This window comes from Rhinopithecus bieti, unplaced genomic scaffold (genome assembly GCF_001698545.2).
Source record: "Rhinopithecus bieti isolate Rb0 unplaced genomic scaffold, ASM169854v2 scaffold_12155, whole genome shotgun sequence".
In the NCBI taxonomy this organism is placed as follows: domain Eukaryota; kingdom Metazoa; phylum Chordata; class Mammalia; order Primates; family Cercopithecidae; genus Rhinopithecus; species Rhinopithecus bieti.
The window spans coordinates 2,285,933-2,305,706 of record NW_016807423.1 but is presented as its reverse complement, the minus strand read 5'-3'; the positions used below and the strand labels follow the sequence as shown (position 1 = coordinate 2,305,706).

The 19,774-nt window shown below is 46.3% G+C and overlaps 1 protein-coding gene across 1 annotated transcript in view; it reads left to right on the top strand.

Annotated features, from left to right (window-relative positions):
* ARMH1 (armadillo like helical domain containing 1) overlaps positions 1–19,774 on the top strand; it is a 54,035-nt gene that overhangs the window by 3,435 nt on the left and 30,826 nt on the right. Inside the window, exons 2-3 of the mRNA XM_017881688.1 lie at positions 12,473–12,596; positions 14,258–14,485. Coding sequence (XP_017737177.1) covers positions 14,280–14,485 — 206 coding nt within the window. The 5' untranslated portion in view covers positions 12,473–12,596; positions 14,258–14,279. The remainder of the gene's footprint in view (positions 1–12,472; positions 12,597–14,257; positions 14,486–19,774) is intronic.

Sequence of the window (19,774 nt, the reverse complement as noted above, 5' to 3'; positions counted from 1 at the left end):
GTGAAGTCAGAGAATCCATATCTGAGATCATTGAATGAGAAAGTTGTGATCAGAAAGTGGAAAAATGAAGTTTGAGTAGTTTCTGGTGATGACAAGGTCCAGGGTGTGGCCGTGGGAGTCAGGGGCCAAAGTGGGGTACAGGAGACAGTCAGGATGCTGACGTGGCCACTGAACTCCCCCTGGATGATAGGAAGACTTGAGGGGAGGGAAGGGAAGAGGATGCCTGTGAGCTAGGTACCAGTCTTTGATGGGTAGAGCAAGTTTTTCTGGAGTCTCTAGGTGACAGCATGAGGAGGGGCAAAGGCTGAGACAGCTAAATGGTATGACCCTTGAAGTAGTAAGGGCTTTTACAAGAAGGAGGTGGAATAAGGAACTGAGTTGGGCTTTGGCAAGGAGACATGAGGCCCCCTCCTAACTCTGAAATCCTGGGGGTGTAAGAGTCTAAACTGCTTCTACTAGGAGGGCCTTGCAGAGGGGAACCCTGGGGTAGAGCCAGCTTTGGATGCAGGCTGGAGGTGGGTGGGTGACTGGAGAGGCTGAGAATGGAGGAGACTTAGCTGATTGGGAAGAAGGGTTTTCAAGAGCAGAGTAAAAAGATTGGGAAGGGAAGGAAGGCTGGGAAATGGGTCAAGGAAGATGAAGCATAGAGCAGTGAAGGGGCGAGGAGAGTGTGATTGACCTCGCCAGTTACATGTTGTGGAGAGAGGATGAGAGATGATGAAGGTCTGTGGAGCGGGGTTGGAGGCAGAAGTGAGTCTGGGGAGAAGAAGAGTGGGGGCTGTGGGTAGGGATGAGGCAAGTGGGGAGAAGATGAAGGCAGAGGATTTCATAGGAAGGAGATGGGGGAAAGGAGTTCCTGTGGGGAGAGGATGGAGAAAATGGACAGATGTCGGGAAAAGATGGGGGCAGATTGGAGTCTACCAGGAAGTGATGGGTAGCAGCGGTAGGGGTGTCTGTCAGGGTATGAGTGGGGAGCAGAAGAGGGTCCATGAGAAGGAAATGACAAATTGAAGTGCATATGCCCCTGGGAGAGAAGTAAGGACACCTTGTTTGGAAGTTTGAGGAGATAATGTTTCTCTCTCCCTGTCTCTGAATGGAGAACTGAGAGTGAGGAGTCAGGGATGGGAGCCCAAGGAGAAGGCCTGTCGCATTCTGCATGTGAAACCTACAGGAATAGGAGACGGTGACTCGCTTGTTGTCTCCAAGGCCATCTAGGGACAGTGAGCCAGGCTGGCAACCCATGCCTTGGAGGCCTCTTGCATTCAGAAGGTGTCTTTTGATTTGCAGGGGGTTGGGGAAGCCCTCTGGGAAATTTTATTTAGAAACAAGACCTATTGACCTCTTGATTTTTAATACCTCCCCTTCGCTTGTTGCTAAGGACCTTTGGTTTAGCATGAGAGCTGGGGCTTTTGAGATTGTGTGATTTTAGTTTCCTTGCATGAAGAAGAACCATTTGGCCACTATAGAAATGATTTATGGATGAGTCCAGATTTATTAATCACCTCTGAAGATGGAGAGGAAATTAAAAACAAAGAGACCACTCTGGGCTGAAGACAAAGTAGTTCTGTCATCCTTGCAGAAGACGTTGCCAAGGTTAGAAGGCCACGAACAAACCAATTTGGACCGAGGTTCCTAATCTGGATTTTTAATTTTGCGTGCTTATTTTTCGCACCATTTTTCTCTCCGAGGTAAAATAATGACTATTTTAATTGGCTGCCACTTACAGAGAGATCCCAATAAGCATGGTGGCATACATATATTTTTCTCTGGCATTCCATGTGTGCTCCAGTTCTTATGATCAAGCTGGTGAAGCTGACTTTTACTGCATGCTGCATGCCATGATCAGTTGACTATAAATTAAATCCTCTTTTCCAAAAGCCATTTTCCATTAGTGCTAATTTGTTTGCTTCTCATTTCCACTGATCATTAGAGTCTCTGGTTGTGAGCACCAAATTGGAAATAATTTCTTTGACATTTCAAAAAAATTTCTCCCCTCCTTGAATGCCATTTGGCTGTAGCTAAATAACATTATGGTTTGCAGAAGAACAGTTCACTCCAATTACAATTTAACTGACCGTTCATGGCACTGAATCCCTGTCCTTAGTGTCCAAAGATGACACCGCTGCTGACATTGCTATTTCCTGTCATAGCTGTAAAACACCCCATAGACTTTGCACTGGCCTTCTTGGATGGAGATTCTGCCACTCCGCACATGACAGCTTTGGGAAGTTGGTAGTTTTATGGACCTGCATATCATGGACATTCAGATCTAACCATCTCAACAGGAGCTGGCTGATTTCTTCACACATTCACTCAGTGAGCCTTTATTCAACATCTATTTTGTGCCAGGCATTATGCCAGGCCCTAGGGACACAGAGACAGGGAAGACCAACTCCTGCCCTTGAGGAACTCACACTCTAGTGGGAAGGATGGGTAAGTTTTACAGCATAGTAGAGGAAGAGGTGGCATGGATGGGACCAGAACTGCAAACCCCTAGTTGTCCCAGGGAGTTTGCCAAAGGGCAAAAAGGAACCTGGCCATTCCTGATGGCAGAGCAACACTGAGATGCAGAGGGCCCTGGAAGGGCCTGGGGAGTTGAGAGTGCAAGGTTGTTGTAATGTGGAAGTGACTAAAGTTAGACTGGGCCCAAGTTTGTTTGTTTGTTTGTTTGTTTGTTTGTTTGTTTGTTGTTTTGAGACAGAGTCTCACTCTCTCTGTCACCCAGGCTGGAGGTCAATGGCACGGTCTCGGCTCACTGCAACCTTAGCCTCCCAGGTTCAAGTGATTCTCGCACCTCAGCCTCCCGAGTAGCTGGGACTACAGGTGCCTGCCACCACACTCAGCTCATTTTTGTATTTTTAGTAGAGATGGGGTTTCACTATGTTGGCCAGGCTGGTCTTGAACTCCTGACCTCATGATCCACCCACTTTAGCCTCCTAAAGTGCTGGGATCATCGGCGTGAGCCACAGCACCCAGCTGGGGCCAAGTTTCAAAGGGCCCTGAGTGCCATATTGAGTTTAGACTTTATCTAGTAGGCCACAGTGAGCTAATGGAGAAATTTGGGAGTAAAGCAAGTAGGAAGGGTAGAAGCTTAAGGAAAAAGTAGTTAGGGGATGGCTTTGTTTGTATATTTATTTGGGTTGGTGGGAATTGAGCAAGTGTTTAAGAGGAATCAGGGAAGATGGGAAGATTGAAGATGGGACAGAATCTAGTGCACACGGAGAGGGTGGGTGCTGATATGATGATATTAAGAGGAGAGGGTTGTGCTTGTTGGCCCCTATATTCTCTGTGAAGTTGGAAGCAAAGTTATCCAGGCATCCTCCTTGATTCCTCCCGTCTTTCATCTGCCACAGCCAGTCAGTCACCAGGTCCTGTTTGTTCAAACTGTATGACATTTCTACTTCTCTCCAACCCTAATATCATCAGCATCTTTGGCAAGGCCATAGGAATGACTTCCTAACTGGTGCCCCCCTCCAGCTTGCCCCCTTCCGATCCCCTATCTACACTACAGTCAAGATATTTGTAAAACAAAGTCTTTTCTTGTCCCTCTCGCTTTAACCCTTCAGGACCTGTTCATTGCCCTTGGAGTGTGAACCTTGCAGCCAGCATATGAGGCCCTTCATTCTCTGGCCTCTGCCTGATTTTCCAGCCTCACCTCCTGCTGCTTCCATCTTCACACTGTGCTCCAGCTATTCTGAGCAATCTCAATAATAAAAATAAGAGCTAAGTTTTACTGAGGTTTTTCGACATGTTAGATAGTTTATTGACCCTTATGAAACGTTACCACCTCGTCACAAGTAAGGAAACTGAAGCCTAAAGAGGTTAAGTAATTTGCCTAAGGTCACATAGCCAGGAAGTGGAAGATCATCCAAAACCACAGTCTGTGTTCCTAACCACTGTCTCTACTGCCTCCCACTTGCAATTCTTTATGTCCTGCACTCCCACCTCTGAGCCATTGCAGATTTGATTCCCTCTACCTAAAAGACACTTTCCTCACCTCTTCCGTAGCTGCAGATTGCTTTTCAGCCTGGATGACATCTCCTCTGGAAAGCCCTTCACTCCAGCCAGCACCCAAACCAAGGCCAGGTCAGGTGTCCCTCTCTCTCATTCTAGAGTGTCTTGTACCTACTCCGTCACAGCACTTGCCACACTATTGGAATTGAAATCACCTCTTTTTTTTTTTTTTTTTTTTGAGACGGAGTCTCGCTCTGTCGCCCAGGCTGGAGTGCAGTGGCCGGATCTCAGCTCACTGCAAGCTCCGCCTCCCGGGGTTACGCCATTCTCCCGCCTCAGCCTCCCAAGTAGCTGGGACTACAGGCGCCCGCCACCTCGCCCGGCTAGTTTTTTTGTATTTTTTAGTAGAGACGAGGTTTCACCATGTTCGCCAGGATGGTCTCGATCTCCTGACCTCGTGATCCGCCCATCTCGGCCTCCCAAAGTGCTGGAATTACAGGCTTGAGCCACCGCGCCCGGCCGAAATCACCTCTTTACAAGGCTCTATGCCACCCTCAAACTGTGTACTTGCGGGCAGGGACTGTGTCTTTTTTACATTTATCCCCAAAGGCCTAGGATAAGGCATGGGACATACTTGTCACTATTTGTTGAATTTAGTGAGGTTGGAGGTGGGGCAGAGGGATTCCTAGTCATGTCTGAATGTCTTAATGAGGCAACTTACTGAGGACTTACAATATAATGTGACAATATAATGTGACACCAGAGACTCAAATAATGCAGGGAGGTAGCAGCCAGAGACTTAGGCAAACCAAGAGAAGATGCCATGGTAAAGAGGTGTCAAGCAAGAAAGCATTTTGAGTAAGAGGAATGGTCAATGATATTAGTTGTTGCAGTAAGAGGGACAAATGAGCAAAGTACTAAGACATCCTCACTGAACTGGGCAATTCAGTGGTTACCAGAGACGTTGGCTAACGTGATGGAAGGGAGGTGGTGGGGCAGAAGCCCAGCTGTGATGGGTTGAGGAGAGAATGGTCAGTGGGGAAACAGAAAAGAGTGTGAACACTGTTTTTCAGAAGCTTTGCTGTGAAGTCAGAAAACCAGAGAGATGATGAAGAGAATGTGAGGTTGAGGTTTTTGTCTTCGTTTTGCTTATTTTGTTTAAAGATAGGCAAAACTTAGGCCAGGCACAGTGGGTGGCTCACGCCTATAATCCCAAAATCCCAGCACTTTGGGAGGCCAGGGTGGGAGGACTGCTTAAGGCTAAAGGTTCCAAACCAGCCTGGGCAACATAGTGAGGTTCCGTTTTTTTTTGTTTGTTTTTTTTTTTTTGAGATGGAGTCTCGTTCTGTTGCCCAGGCTGGAGTGCAGTGGCCGGATCTCAGCTCACTGCAAGCTCCACCTCTTGGGTTCACGCCATTCTCCTGCCTCAGCCTCCTGAGTAGCTGGGACTACAGGCGCCCGCCACCACGCCCGGCTAGTTTTTTGTATTTTTTAGTAGAGATGGGGTTTCACCATGTTAGCCAAGATGGTCTTGATCTCCTGACCTCGTGATCCAACCGCCTCGGCCTCCCAAAGTGCTGGAATTACAGGTGTGAGCCACTGTTCCTGGCCATGAGGCTCCGTTTCTAAAAAATTTTTTAAGTTAGCCAGGCATGGTGGTGTACACCCTTAGTCCTAGCTACTCAGGAGGCTGAGGCAGGAGGATCGCTTGAGCCCAGTAGTTCAAGACTGCACTGAGCTATGATGGTGCTGTGTACTTCAGCCTGGGTGACAGAGTGAGCCCTTATCTCGAATAAATACATTGATAAACAAATAAATAATAATAAAGATAGGTAAAAATCAAGGCTAACAAGAAAAATGCCTAAATAGAGGTGTTGAGGATACAAGGGAGGCAGGAGTAATGAGTAGAATGAGGGCCCTGAGGAGGCAGGTGGATGGATGCAGAGCTCTGGTAGACGGCTAGAGGAGAGAAGAAGGATGGGTGTGAATAGAGATGATGAAAGAAGAGGAGTATGACGGCATTCTTACCTAATGGCCTGTAACTTTCTTTGTTAAACCCAAAAGTAGGTCATCTGAGAACAGATGGAAGAGGTGGGAAGGTAAGGAGCTTGGAACTGTAGACTTCACAGGTGGGATGGTGCTAGCCAGTCACAGATTTGGGGTGTGGGTCTTGGGTGTGAAAGCTGCATTGGTTGGAGGTGAAAGCTGGAGGTGTCTGGAGTCTGCATTCCATGTCTGTCCTCTGTGCGCCAACAGAACCTGGGATATATCCCATCAAAGCGCTCTCCACTGTTCGTTAAAATCACCTTTTTGCTTGTCTCTCTGCCCTGCCAGTCTGTAAGCACCCGAGGGCAAGGTCTATGTTTGTCACGTTAGCCGATCCCAAGCCCAGTGCTTGGCTCAGAGGTGGCACCTGGGAATCTGTTTAATTAATTAATGTGCAGAGCTAAGGAAATTAAAGTGCGCATTCTGAGCACAGTGTGTTGGATGTCAGTTTAAATAACACTTTTTGAGTGCCCGTGATTTGCCAGAGACCATGCTAGCCACCCAAATTACAAAGATGGAGCACATTGATGTTGAAATTGCCTAGTGGCTCTTGAGTAAACAGGACGGCTTACGTGTCAAAGTCATTGATCAGCACTGAGGCAAGGTAGAAAGGGAAAGACAGACGGCCTGACCTCAGAGGAGGAGGAAGGGTTCAGGAACGGTAGTAGGGATTTAGAGAATGGTGTTTGTGGTGTAGGATAGTGGGCAGTCCCCTTCCTGATTTAGAAGCAGCAGCATGGGTTGAGGCAAGGGGTGGGGTGGGGTGGCAGGTTTCACTTGGGGCTGAATTTAGATGGAAATTCTTTGGCCTGAAATGTTTGAAATTTTATCCTTAGGTAGTAAGGAACCATTGAAGAGTTTGAAGCAGGGTAATCTGTCAGATTTGTACTTTTAAAAATCTCACATCAAAGCCTGGCCTGGTGGCTCACACCTGTAATCCCAATACTTTGGGAGGCTGAGGCAGGAGGATTGCTTGAGCCCAGGAGTTTGACACCAGCCTGGGCAACAAAGCAAGACCCCACCTCTACAAAAAATAAACAAATATAAAAATTAGGTGGGCATGGTGGCATGCACCTGTAGTCCCAGCTACTCAGGAGGCTGAGGTGGGAGGATCACTTGAGCCCAGGAGGTTGAGGCTGCAGTGAGTTATGATCATGCCACTGCATTCCAGCCTGGGTGACAGAGCAAGGCCCTGTCTCAAAAAAAATAAAATAAAAATAAAAAGACTCACATCACCGTGGAGTTTAGGCTGGGACAAGCCTGAAGACCGGTAGGAGGCTGTTGCAGTAATCCATATAAGGAACAGTGGTGTGAAACTGAAATAGTGGCAGTGGAGGTGAAGATAGATAGATTGATCTCAGGGAGATTTAGGACATATAATTGGCAGGAGCTGGCAACAGTTCAGATGAGGGCAAGGGAGAGGAATAAGTCAAAGACAACTTTTGGCTGGCTAGGAGGGTGGTGACCCAAGCACTGAAATAGGACCAACCCAGGGTAAGGGGCAGGTGTGAGTTGATGAGCTCAGTTTGGGACCTGTTGACTTGAGGAGCCTGTGACACATACCAATGAAGAGTCTGCCAGTCACTTAAGTACATAAAGAGATCTGGAACTCAGTTGGGAGGCCCAGACTGAGGAGACGGATTTGAGAGTCGTGTGCCTATAGATGTAATTTGAAGTGACGGGGTGAATGAGGTCATCCAGGGATTACAAAGCATGAGAAGAGAACTGAGAATGGGAAAACGACCTGCAAAGGCAGTATCCTGCAAAGGCGACTGAGGATTCAGAGAGTCTGGAGTAGAACCAGGGGAGACTGGGGTCAGGGAAAGAGTTCTGAGAAGAGTCAGAGTCATTCACAATCCATCAGAGACCGAGCACGGTGGGACGGTGAGCTAACCACTACATTTGACAACAGGAGATTATTGGTGACACCTTGGAGCACAGAGGAGAACAGGATCCATGCCCTTGGCTTAGTGGGGGAAACCCTGGACTTTGGAGTTATATACAGATCCCATTCCTATCCCTATTTAGCTTTGAGACCTTCAATAAATGAGCAAACCCTTCTAAACCTTAGTTTCTTCGTCTGAAAACTGTGGATAATGATGACCTCCTGAGGATCTTAAGAGGATTAAAACAAAGAATATAGGCCGGGTGTGGTGGCTCACACCTGTAATTCCAGCAGTGTGGGAGGCCAAGGTGGGAAGATAGCTTGAGGCCAGGAGTTTGAGATCAGCCTAGGCAACACAGAGAGACCCTATCTCTATAAACAAAAACAACCACAGAGAGGGAGAGAGAAAGAGAGAGAGTATGGTGTATGGATAGCTCTTAATCAACACTCAAAAAATGTCAGTTTCTTCTCCCTGCCTTCATTCCGTCTCCCTTCACCAGGAAAGACAGCTAACATCCCTTTTTCCTTAGCAGTCAACAAGCTTAGATACGAAATTTATCCCAGCAACTGACTCTTGAAATTGACACATTTTGCTCTTTTTTCCATTGTTTTCATTTTATTAATTATTTTTTAAAATGGTAGTTAATGGGTCTTTTTTTTTTTTTACCCTCATCAAGCTTACTATTAAAGAAAAGTTGAGATAAATAATACATGGCTGGAGGCTCTTAACTAAATATACTTAATGTCTTTTATCTCCCCTACTTCTCAAAAACCTCAGTGACATAACCCCGCTGAAGAAATATAAAAAGGCATTCAGTCACAAAAGTTCACAGAAGGAGGCAACAGGCGATGAAAGAATTCAGCAAATATTTGGAAGGTAGAAGGCAGGTGCAGGGAGGTTAACTGACTTGAAGCAGAGGAAATTGCAAGCAAGTGCCAAAAAGAGGAGCTTACCAGCAAGAAACCAGCCAATTCAGCCAGTTTGAGCTCTAAGAGGCTTAATGATTGAAAGCACAAATTACCACCGAAGGTCAGAAATGAGGTATGGAGCCCAACCTAGGGGAATTCACTGACCTCTGTGTGCAGAGCACTTCGCCTGCACTCCAGACCCTCAACCGCCAAGAAAGAAATGACTCAACTCTCTTGCTGCATGAAGAGGAAGGAAGTTGGACTCTGTAGGCCTCCTTGCACAGGGACCTCAGGCAGAGTTTGAAGGGCAGGAATGAGACATAGAGTGGAAAACTGATCAGCAGAGGGAAGGTCTACACACAGCATTGCGTGAGCCCTTCCCCCACCTGACTCCCAACATGCCACGGCGAGGTGTCTGTAATAGCACCCCTACTCTCTCACCCTCCCTGGGAAAGTAGGAAAGTCTTCTCCAGAGACCCTGATATCTCTATGAGGGTGTTAAAAAAACCCTCCACTATCTGACATTTAGGAATTCCCCAGTGAGAAGACTAGTTGCCTAATAAATATCCAAACACTGAAGGATGCAGTGATTTAAAGAGCCCACCAAGGGCTTACTATAGTAAATGAAAAAAGACCTTCCCCAAAGCGTATCATCATACAACTTCAGAAAGATTTCAAAATCATCAGGAGTGAAAAAAATAGACAAAGGCACAGAAATCAGAATGACATCACATTTCTCATTAACAACAGCAACTGGGGAGGGTGAACCTGAGGGAAGCTTTTATTTATTTATGTATTTATTTTGAGACACAGTCTCGTTCTGTTGCCCAGGCTGGGGTGCAGTGGTGGGATCACAGATCACTATAGCCCCAACATCCTGGTTTCATTCGATCCTCCCACCTCAGCCACCTTAGCCTCCCAAGTAGCTGAAAGTACAAGTGTGTGCCACTGTACCAGGCTAATTTGGGGGTGGAGGGATGGAGGTCTCACTGTGTTGCCCAGGCTGGTCTCAAACTCCTGGGCTCAAGTGATCCTCCTGCCTCAGCCTCCCAACATACTGGAATTATAGACATGAGCCACCACATCTGGCTAGATAGCTTTTTTTTTTTTTTTGGAGACAGAGTCTCACTCTGTCACCAGGCTAGAGTGCCAGAGAGTGCAGTGGCACAATCTGGCTCACTGCAACTTCCACCTCCCGGGTTCAAGCGATTCTCCTGCCTCAGCCTCCCAAGTAGCTGGGACTACAGTTGCGTGCCACCACGTCTGGCTAATTTTTGTATTTTTAGTAGAGATGGGGTTTCACCATGTTGGCCAGGATGGTCTCAATCTCTTGACCTCATGATCTGCCCACCTCAGCCTCCCAAAGTGCTGGGATTACAGGTGTGAGCCACCGCACCCAGACCAGATAGCTTATTTCTTATACGGAGTTATATACCCAGCCAATCCAACATGTGGTCAAAAACGATATTTTTAGACCTTCCAGGACAAAACAAGGGAGTACACAAAGAAGGAAGAAGATGTGAGAGCCAGGAAATGGGCATCCATCAAAAAACTCGGCAAGAGGAAATCCCAGGACGACATTTACATACCAGCCTTAGTGAGCAACCAGTCTAAACTATAGTAGAAAGAGATCTGTGGGACAGAGGTTTCCAGGAAAAGATGGAATTAATCAGTTACGAATTGAACGTTTGGAAGAGTAATCACTACATATTTGGAACATTTGGAAGAAAATAGCCCTTGGTACTTCAAACCAAACAATAGAAAAAACGAAATGACAATTATTAACTCCAGATAAAACCAAACTGTAAGAAAAAAATGTAATAGTAGTTTGCTACTTGAGTGAAGAGTTTATTTACTTGATCAATCATGTTAATATGCCGGGCGTGGCAGCTCACACCTGTAATCCCAGCACTTTGGGAGACCGAGGCAGGCAGATCACTTGAGCTCAGGATTTTGAGACCAGCCTGGCCAGCACAGCAAAATCCTATCTCTACTAAAAATACAAAAATTAGCCAGGCGTGGTGACACATGCCTGTAATCCCAGCTACTCAGGAGTCTGAGGCAGGAGCATCGCAGGAACCTGGGAGGCAGAGCCTGCAGTGAGCCGAGATCATGCCATTGCACTCCAGCCTAGGTGACAGAGTGAGACTGCATCTCATAAAATAGTAATAATAATAATGTAAACACTATTGATTTAACTGTAAAGTATGGGAAATTATGTTGGAGGATAGAAAGAGAAAAAATGGGAGTTAGAGTGGAGCAATCAAACTGATTCCTCTGCTGGGCAAGGTGGCATGCACCTGTAGCCCCAGCTACTCAGGAGGCTGAGGCAGGAGGACTGCTTGAGGCCAGAAGTTTGAGGCTGCATGCAGTATGCTATGATCATACCTGTGAATAGCCACCGCACTCCAGGCCGGGCAACATAGTGAGACCCCATCTCAGAAAAAAAAAAAATGAAGACCTAATTCCTCAACTGCCAGAATGATAAATACATAAATATTACCTAAGGTTGATACATCAAATGATAGCAGTGTATTAGTTTGCTAGAGCTGCCATAACAAAGTGTTATAGACTAGATAACTTAAATGACAGAAATTCATCATCTCACAGTTCTGGAGGCCGGAAAGCTGAGATCAAGTTGTCACAGGGTTGATTTTCTCTGAGGCCTCTTTCCTTGGCTTGCAGATGGCCATCTTTTCCCTGTGTCTTCACCTGGTTTTCCCTCTGTGTGTCTGTATCCTAATCACCTCTTCTTATAAGGACACCAGTCATATTGGATAAGGGCCCACCCTAATGACATAGTTTAAGCCTAATTTCCTCTTTAAAGACCATAGCTGCAGTTACAACCACAGCCTGAGTTACTGGTGGTTAGGACTTCAACATAGGAATTTGGGGAAAACACAGTTCAGCCCATAACAAGTAGTATAAGCTCGTTATTTGGAAATACAAGGGTAAACAGCAGAAGAAATAGCCAAAAGAGTTTAAAGTGGCCTCTGTGAGGAGAGACTGGAGGGAAGCAAGGGGTGAGGCAGGTGCTATTACTATTTGATTTTTTTCAAAATAGCAAGTGGCGGAGCTGAGCCTTGAACCCAGTCTGACTCCACATCTCATGTTCTTCCACTCTCCCCCAAGCGTAGGAGCTCCTCCAGGGCCCTGCAGTGCCGTATTCATCTCTGCGTCTCCCATGGTACCTTACACAGAGCCACGTGATGGGCCTTCAGCACATACATAAGATTTACAGCTGCATCACAGTGACTTTTAAAGCTGCCATTTGTTGATGCTTCTTTTCCTGTTTTCAAAGAAGATAGGGGAGACTGAGGTCCAAGGAAACATGGAGGAGCCGTAATGTGGAGTGCCCTGCTTAGAGTTCCCTGCCTTTGGTGTCCTGGAATCGCTGGGTGCATCTCTAATAGCACACTGAGTTTTGATACTAGAAAGGGTCCATTTAAGGCAGGGTAGGGGCACAGAATGCTTTGCTGCCTGATAAAGCTAGTGGTGGTGTCTCAACCCCACCTCCCTGGGGTCTAGAACAGATATTCACCCCATTTTCTTGATGTCAGTTTGGCCGTTGAAGGCAGCCAGAGCCTCCCTAAGTTACTCTCAGACTTAGGACTGCAATGGCATTCACGGTGATTGATGCATGATCCCATGAGGGGGTTTGTTCATTTTTGTGTTTAGGTTGGTCTGCAGTCATTCACCTGGTTCTTAAGTCCAGCTAGATTTCGTGGTTGTCTCCATCCCAGAGGCTGCGTGGACGCCCTTCTGGAAGCACACATCCCATGTCCTCTGGGGAGCAGTAGAGGTTGGTGTGTATGTATGTCTGTCTCCGCATGCCTCAGATTATTGCTTCCTAATAAAATTCTGATAGCTGGGCCCCATCAATATCTCAAATACATGTGAGGAAACGTTAATTTAGAATCAATTTTAGGATGTTTCAGACTGTAAAGTCCTTTTAACTAGATCTCTGGCGAAGATGTAGAAGCACTTTATGGGACTGTAAATTTCATGTTGAACAGTCTTCGTGAAATACACATCTCTCCTACACACAAGCTGTTCTCTCCATATCAATCATGGCCCCTGCAAGTAATGTTTCACAAATATTCTGTAAATCACAGAAAACCCCATGATAATGTGAAATATGACTTTCACTTGTCTGTTAGACAAAAGAATCGCACATGCCTCTTTCCCATCAGCACTAACATTTGTTATGGATAATAACACTTTCAATCACAACTATTTTTGGAAAACGGGTTTATCTTAAACCTTCCCTCCCCCACTGAAAACACTCTCCCAAGGACACAGACTCCTACAAACCACAGCCCATTAATCCAACTATGGAATGGGAACTTTTTCTTCCCACTAACTTTTTTTTAAGTTGTTTTTAAGAGTTAGTGTAAAAGCCCGAGGTACAAGGTTAAGGAGCACTGTAACTTAGGTGATTGGCATAAGAGGGAGGCCATGTCTCTCAAGACCTCAAGCCTCTGACCCTGTATGAAGTAAGCCACAAGAGAGGCCCAGATTTTGTTTTTTTTTGTTTTGTTTTGTTTTGTTTTTTGTTTTTTGGGTTTTTTAAAACAGAGTCTTACTCTGTCGCCCAGGCTGGAGTGCAGTGGTGCAATCTCGGCTCACTGCAACCTCTGCCTCCTAGGTTCAAGCGATTTCTCCTGCTTCAGCCTCCCAAGTAGCTGGGATTACAGGTGCCCGCCACCACGCCCGGCTAATTTTTTGTATTTTTAGTAGAGACAGGGTTTCGCCATGTTGGCCAGGCTGATCTCGAACTCCTGACCTCAGGTGATCTGCCCTTCTGGGCCTTCCAAAGTGTTGGAATTACAGGCATGAATCACCACGCCCAGCCTTAGCAAGCACTTTTATCTCAGCTGGATACTGTGGTCTTTTAGTTGCTGGCATCAGTAGAGAAGCCAAAGAGCTAAAATTGTAGTTCTTTTCTTTTTTTTTTTGAGGCGGAGTCTTGCTCTGTCGCCCGGACTGGAGTGCAGTGGCCGGATCTCAGCTCACTGCAAGCTCCGCCTGCCGGGTTTACGCCATTCTCCTGCCTCAGCCTCCCGAGTAGCTGGGACTACAGGCGCCCGCCACCTCGCCCGGCTAGTTTTTTTGTATTTTAGTAGAGACGGGGTTTCACCGTGTTAGCCAGGATGGTCTCGATCTCCTGACCTCGTGGTCCGCCCGTCTCGGCCTCCCAAAGTGCTGGGATTACAGGCTTGAGCCACCGCGCCCGGCCTAAAATTGTAGTTCTTAAAGAGCAGATTTCTTAATCCCATTACACTCCAGCTAGAGCCTCCCTGTTCAAGCAGCAGATGACCAGTCCTAGAGTATATTTTGCACATAACTACACCCATGTGCATGATAGAGCCACACCCTGCCTTCAGTTGATTGCTAGAAAAATAATGGAGTTGCATGATTCTAAACATTCCGGTAAACTGTCTGTTTTCTCTCCCTCTGTAGCCAACTTCAGGACTGATTGATCATGACTTCTATAAAGGAGCAGGCAGCAATTAGCAGGCTCTTAAGTTTTTTACAGGAGTGGGACAATGCTGGCAAAGTCACAAGGAGTCACATCCTTGACAAGTTTATTGAAACCAACCAAGGCAAGACTGCCCCTGAACTGGAGCAGGAGTTTTCCCAGGGAGCCAGTTTGTTCCTGGTACGCTTGACCACCTCACTTAGAATCACGTATCCTTTGCCGAACAGAAAAAAAAAAAAATTAGGCACCGGGCACAGTGGCTCACGCCTGTAATCCCAGCACTTTGGGAGACCGAGGTGGGCAGATCACAAGGTCAGGAGTTCGAGACCAGCCTAACCAACATGGTGAAACCCTGTCTCTGCTAAAAATACAAAAATTAGCTGGGCGTGGTGGCAGGTGCCTATAATCCCAGCTAATCAAGAGGCTGAGGCAGGAGAATCACTTGAACCCAGGAGGCAGAGGTCACAGTGAGCCGAGATCACACCACTGCCTTCCAGCCTGGGCGACAGAGTGAGACTCTCTTTCAAAAAAAAAAAAAAATTAGGCAACCTTCAAAATGAAAAGGAGAGGAGATTGTCAAAGGAGTTTTCTCTTGATTCTAATATTTTAGAACAGGACATCTGGTGTTTAAAAAAAGGTGATAAAAAAAATCCTTAGAGTCAAGAACTCTCTCAGCTTCCTGTCTTCCCAACCTACGATTGTATCTTCTTTCTCACCCCTAACCTCTTTTGCTACCATCAGAGTTGAAGTAGGTATACCTTCTGTCTAGGGCTAATCCTCTATTTGTACTGCACTTGAACCCCTTCCTATTTCCTTATCCTTTCTCTCCTATAGCTTTCACCTTTGCCTCATAACCAGCATTTTTTCAGCATGTATATATGCTGAAATATCTTCTACTTTGAAAAATAAAATTGAATCCCTGTTTCAAATCTATATTCCACCCAGCCCCAGTTTCTGCCCTTCATGGTGAAGCTTCTTTTTTGGTTTGTTTGTTTGTTTGTTTGTAACAGAGTCTCTCTCTGTGGCCCAGGCTGGAGTGCAATGGCTCAATCTCAGCTCACCACAACCTCCGCCTCCCCAGTTCAAGCGATTCTCCTGCCTCAGCCTCCCGAGTAGCTGAGACTACAGCCGTGTACCACCACACCTGGCTAATTTTTGTATTTTTAGTAGAGACAGGGTTTCACCATGTTGGCCAGGCTGGTCTCAACCTCCTGACCTCAAAGTGCTAGGAGTACAGGCATGAGCCACCGCACCCAATGAAGCCTCTTGAAAAGATTGCTGAGGGGCTGGGCGCGGTGACTCACGCCTGTAACCCCAACACTTTGCAAGGCGAAGGTGGGCGATCACCTGAGGTCAGGAGTTTGAGACCAGCGTGGCCAACATGGGAAACCCTGTCTCTACTACAAATACAAAACTTAGCAGGGCGTGGTGGCACACGCCTGTAATTCCAGCTACCCAGGAGGCTGAGGCAGGAGAATCATTTGAACCTGGGAGGCGGAGTTTGCAGTGAGCCAAGATCACACCATTGCACTCCAGCGTGGGCCGCAGAGACAGACTCCATCTCAAAACATTTTTTTAAAATTACAAAAATACAGGTTGTTGAGTCTCTCTGTCTCCACTTCCTCTCCTCCCTTTTCTCCACTCACTGCCATCTGACTTCCGTCCCTCCCACTCTACTGATGCAGGTCTTGCTAAGATTACCCACGTTCTTCCAGTTGCAAAACCCAGGGACTGCATCCTCAGTCCTTTTATGTGACCTCTCAGTGGCATTTGTCAGTCAACCTTTCCCACTTCTCAAAACACTCCTGGTTTCTGTGATACCGATTATCTTAGTTTCTATGCATTTCCCGCCCTTCTTCAGCCACCCCTTAAATGCTGTTCCTTGGGATTCCTTTGTCATCCCTCTTCTGTACTCACTCTCAGATTCTCCCTGAGGGACTAGCTCATTGTCAAGATTCAACACCACTCTTGTATGAGGGCTTTCAAATAAGTATCCCTGCCCAAATTTCTCCCTTGAATCAGAGTTCCATACCTATATATCCAACTATTCCATACCCATATATCCATCTTCACTCATATGCCACAAGATGAGTGTCACATATCTGGCTTAGTAAACTAGGGGAATAGAGTGCCATTATGTGGAAGAGAACATAAGAAGAGGAGTAAGTTTGAGGGTAGATAAGCTTGTTTTGGGACATGTTGAGTTTGAGATGTCTGTGCTCAGGATCCCTGGAGGCAGGTCAAGGCTAAAGACAGATCTGGTCATCATCAAGGTGATACTTGAAGTTATAGGTAGATTTGAGGATATTCCTGCTCTGTGTGCCCATGGCACTCTACGGATTTATCTCAGACCCTCTTATTGTATATTTCTCTCCTTGCCTGAACCCTCTTGCCTTCTCTAAACCCCCTCCTTGACCCACGCACAGTGGCTTACACCTATAATCCCAGCTACTTGGAAGGCTGAGGAGGGAGTATCGCTTGGGCCTTGGAGTTTGAAGCTGCAGTAAGCTATGATCACACCACTGTGCTCCATCCTGGGCAACAGAGCAAGACCTCATCTCTATAAAAATAAATAAATAGGCCAGGCGCGGTGGCTCATGCCTGTAATCCCAGTACTTTGGGAGGCTGAGGCGGGCAGATCACGAGGTCAGGAGATTGAGACCATCCTGGCTAACATGGTGAAACCCCGTCTCTACTAAAAGACATAAAAAATTAGCCGGGTGCGGTGGCAGGTGCCTGTAGTCCCAGCTACTCAGGAGGCTGAGGCAGGAGAATGGCGTGAACCTGGTAGGCAGAGCTTGCAGTGAGCTGAGATCGCACCACTGCACTCCAGCCTGGGAAACAGAGCAAGACTCCGTCTCAAAAATAATAATAAATAAATAAATAAATAAACCCCCTCCTTATTTGACCAACTCCTGCTCTATTTTTCAGGTCTCAATTTAAACATCACTTTCTCAGGAAGCCCGTTTCTGAGTCCTAGGCTAGCTTAGGTTCCCTTCTTATATATGTTCATAGACTTCCTCTGTCTTAATAGTCATAACATTTTATTGTTATTACCTGCTTAATACCTCTCTTTTCCCCCACTGGATTTTAAGATCTCTGTGGGCAAGAATCACATCTGTTCTACTTATGTCTATATTTCTAACATGTAGCACAACGCCTGGCACCTGTTTGCTGAGTAGAGGAACGAATGACCCAGCGTCTGCAGCTGGGCAGAATTAAAGGTGTAAGTAAACACCGCTCTCTTTCTTACATTTAAGTTATCGGCCGGGCGCGGTGGCTCAAGCCTGTAATCCCAGCACTTTGGGAGCCGAAGACGGGCGGATCACAGGTCCAGGAGATCAAAGACCATCCTGGCTAAACACGTGAAACCCTTGTCTCTACTATTAAAACTACAAAAAACTAGCGGGCGAGGTGGCGGCGCCTGTAGTCCCAGCTACTCGGGAGCTGAGCAGGAGAATGGCGTGAGCCGGGAAGCGGAAGCTTGCAGTGAGCTGAGATCCGGCCACTGCACTCCGGCTGGGCGACAGAGTGAGACTCCGTCACCAAAAAAAAAAAAAAAAAAAAAGTTATTCAATAAAATATTTTCTCAGACTCAGGCCTATTACACAGGCCAAAGGGAATAACCATGGAATACATCTGTAGGTTTACCCAAATGTTCCTACTCTATTTTTATTTTTATTTTTTTGAGACAGGGTCTTGCTCTGTTACCCAGGCTGGAGTACAGCAGCGCAATCTCAGCTCACTGCAGCCCCAAACTCCTGGAGACTCAAAGGATCCTCTCACCTCAGCCTCCCAAGCAGCTAGGACTATAGGCACGCACCACTACACCCAGCTAATTTTTCTGTTTTTAAAATTTTTGTAGACATGGGGTCTTGCTATGTTGCCCAAGCTGGTCTCAAACTCCTGGCCTCATGTGTTCTTCCCACTTCAGCCTTCCCACTTCAGTCACACCTGGGACTACAGGTGTGAGCCATCACACCTAGTCTGTTCTCAGATATTATTGTGCATAAAAGAGGTTTAAAATGCAGATTACCAGTTACCTATCCACCTGCACCCCCAAGGTTCTGCTTTAGTAGATTGAGGGTGGAACCCTGGACCCTTATTTCTAACAAGTACTCTGTGTGGCTCGAGTGCCAGTGGTCCACGGGTTATGCTTTGAGAAACATTGCTGCCTATAACCTGGCTCCTGTCCCCACAACCCATGACACTACCCTAACCAAGGCCCTAGCTTTGTTGCCAAGACTTTTTTTCCTTCCTTGTCTTACTGGCCAATATTTTCCAGTTGGCCACAGGGTGAAATGAGTAAGGGTTGTACAGGGTGGGATGAGTAAGGCAGGGTCGCACAGGGTGAGACAAGTAAGGCAGGGTCGTACAGGTGCAGGGTCAGATCCTGTCTGTTTAACACTGTGATGTCTTATTCATGGATTTGTTGTTGTTGTTTGAGACAGAGTCTCACTCTCACTCTGTCACCCAGGCTGGAGCACAGTGGTGCCATCACAGCTCACTGCAGCCTCAACCTCCTGGGCTCAAGCCATCCTCCCACCTCAACCTCCCAAGTGGCTGGGACTACAGGCATGCACCACCACACCCCCAGCTAATTTTATTATTTTTTTGTAGAGACAGGACCTTGCTGTTGCTGTTTCCCAGGCTGGTCTCAAACTCCTGTGCTCAAGCGACCCTCCCACCTTGACCTCTCAAAGTGCTGGGATTATAAGTGTGAGCTACCATGTCTGGCCCATCATGGACTTTTTAATATTAATTTGATTATTTTAAATAGCGCATTGAAATATTATTTGATAACTGAGTTTTTTGGTGCCCCTTTAAATTTCAGACCCCAGGCAAGTGTTTCCCTCACCTCACCCTAGTCCTGGCCTTGCTTGACCTGACCACTGCCTCCTCTTCAGCTGTCCTCTTCTTCTACCTTCTCCTGCTATTTCTCAGTTGCTATTGCAGGATCTCTCCCACCCCAATCCCCCACTGAAATGTCAGTGTGTCTGAGCATTCTGTGTTTTTCTTACTTGGTCATTGCACTTATTACATTAGGCATTACATCATTCTTCTTCATTTCTCAAGTGCCAATCATAGTGCCTAATATTTAGTGGTTACTCAGTGCCCACTATGAATGAACCATGCTTTTACTAAACAGTTGTAGAATCAGTGTTCTCCACCTAGAATTATTCATAATTCCCTAACCTTTTGCGATCTTGTCATACAACAGAAAAAATAGACTGCCTGAGGTGATAACAGTGTTTTGAATTAATAAACCGACTTCTCCTACTCAGCCCTCCAGTTATGGTGGATTTTGGAGCAAAACAAGTCAATAGCATCATAGCATCATTATTTTTGCAAAATTGACTACCACAAAGTCCCATATAAGCCTAAACCCTTTTTCCAACCTTGAACTTTCAGAATAGATCAGTAAAACTAAGGATTTATATATTAAATGATAAAATTAGTTACCATTTATTGAGTCTTTTTTTTTTTTTTTTTTTTTT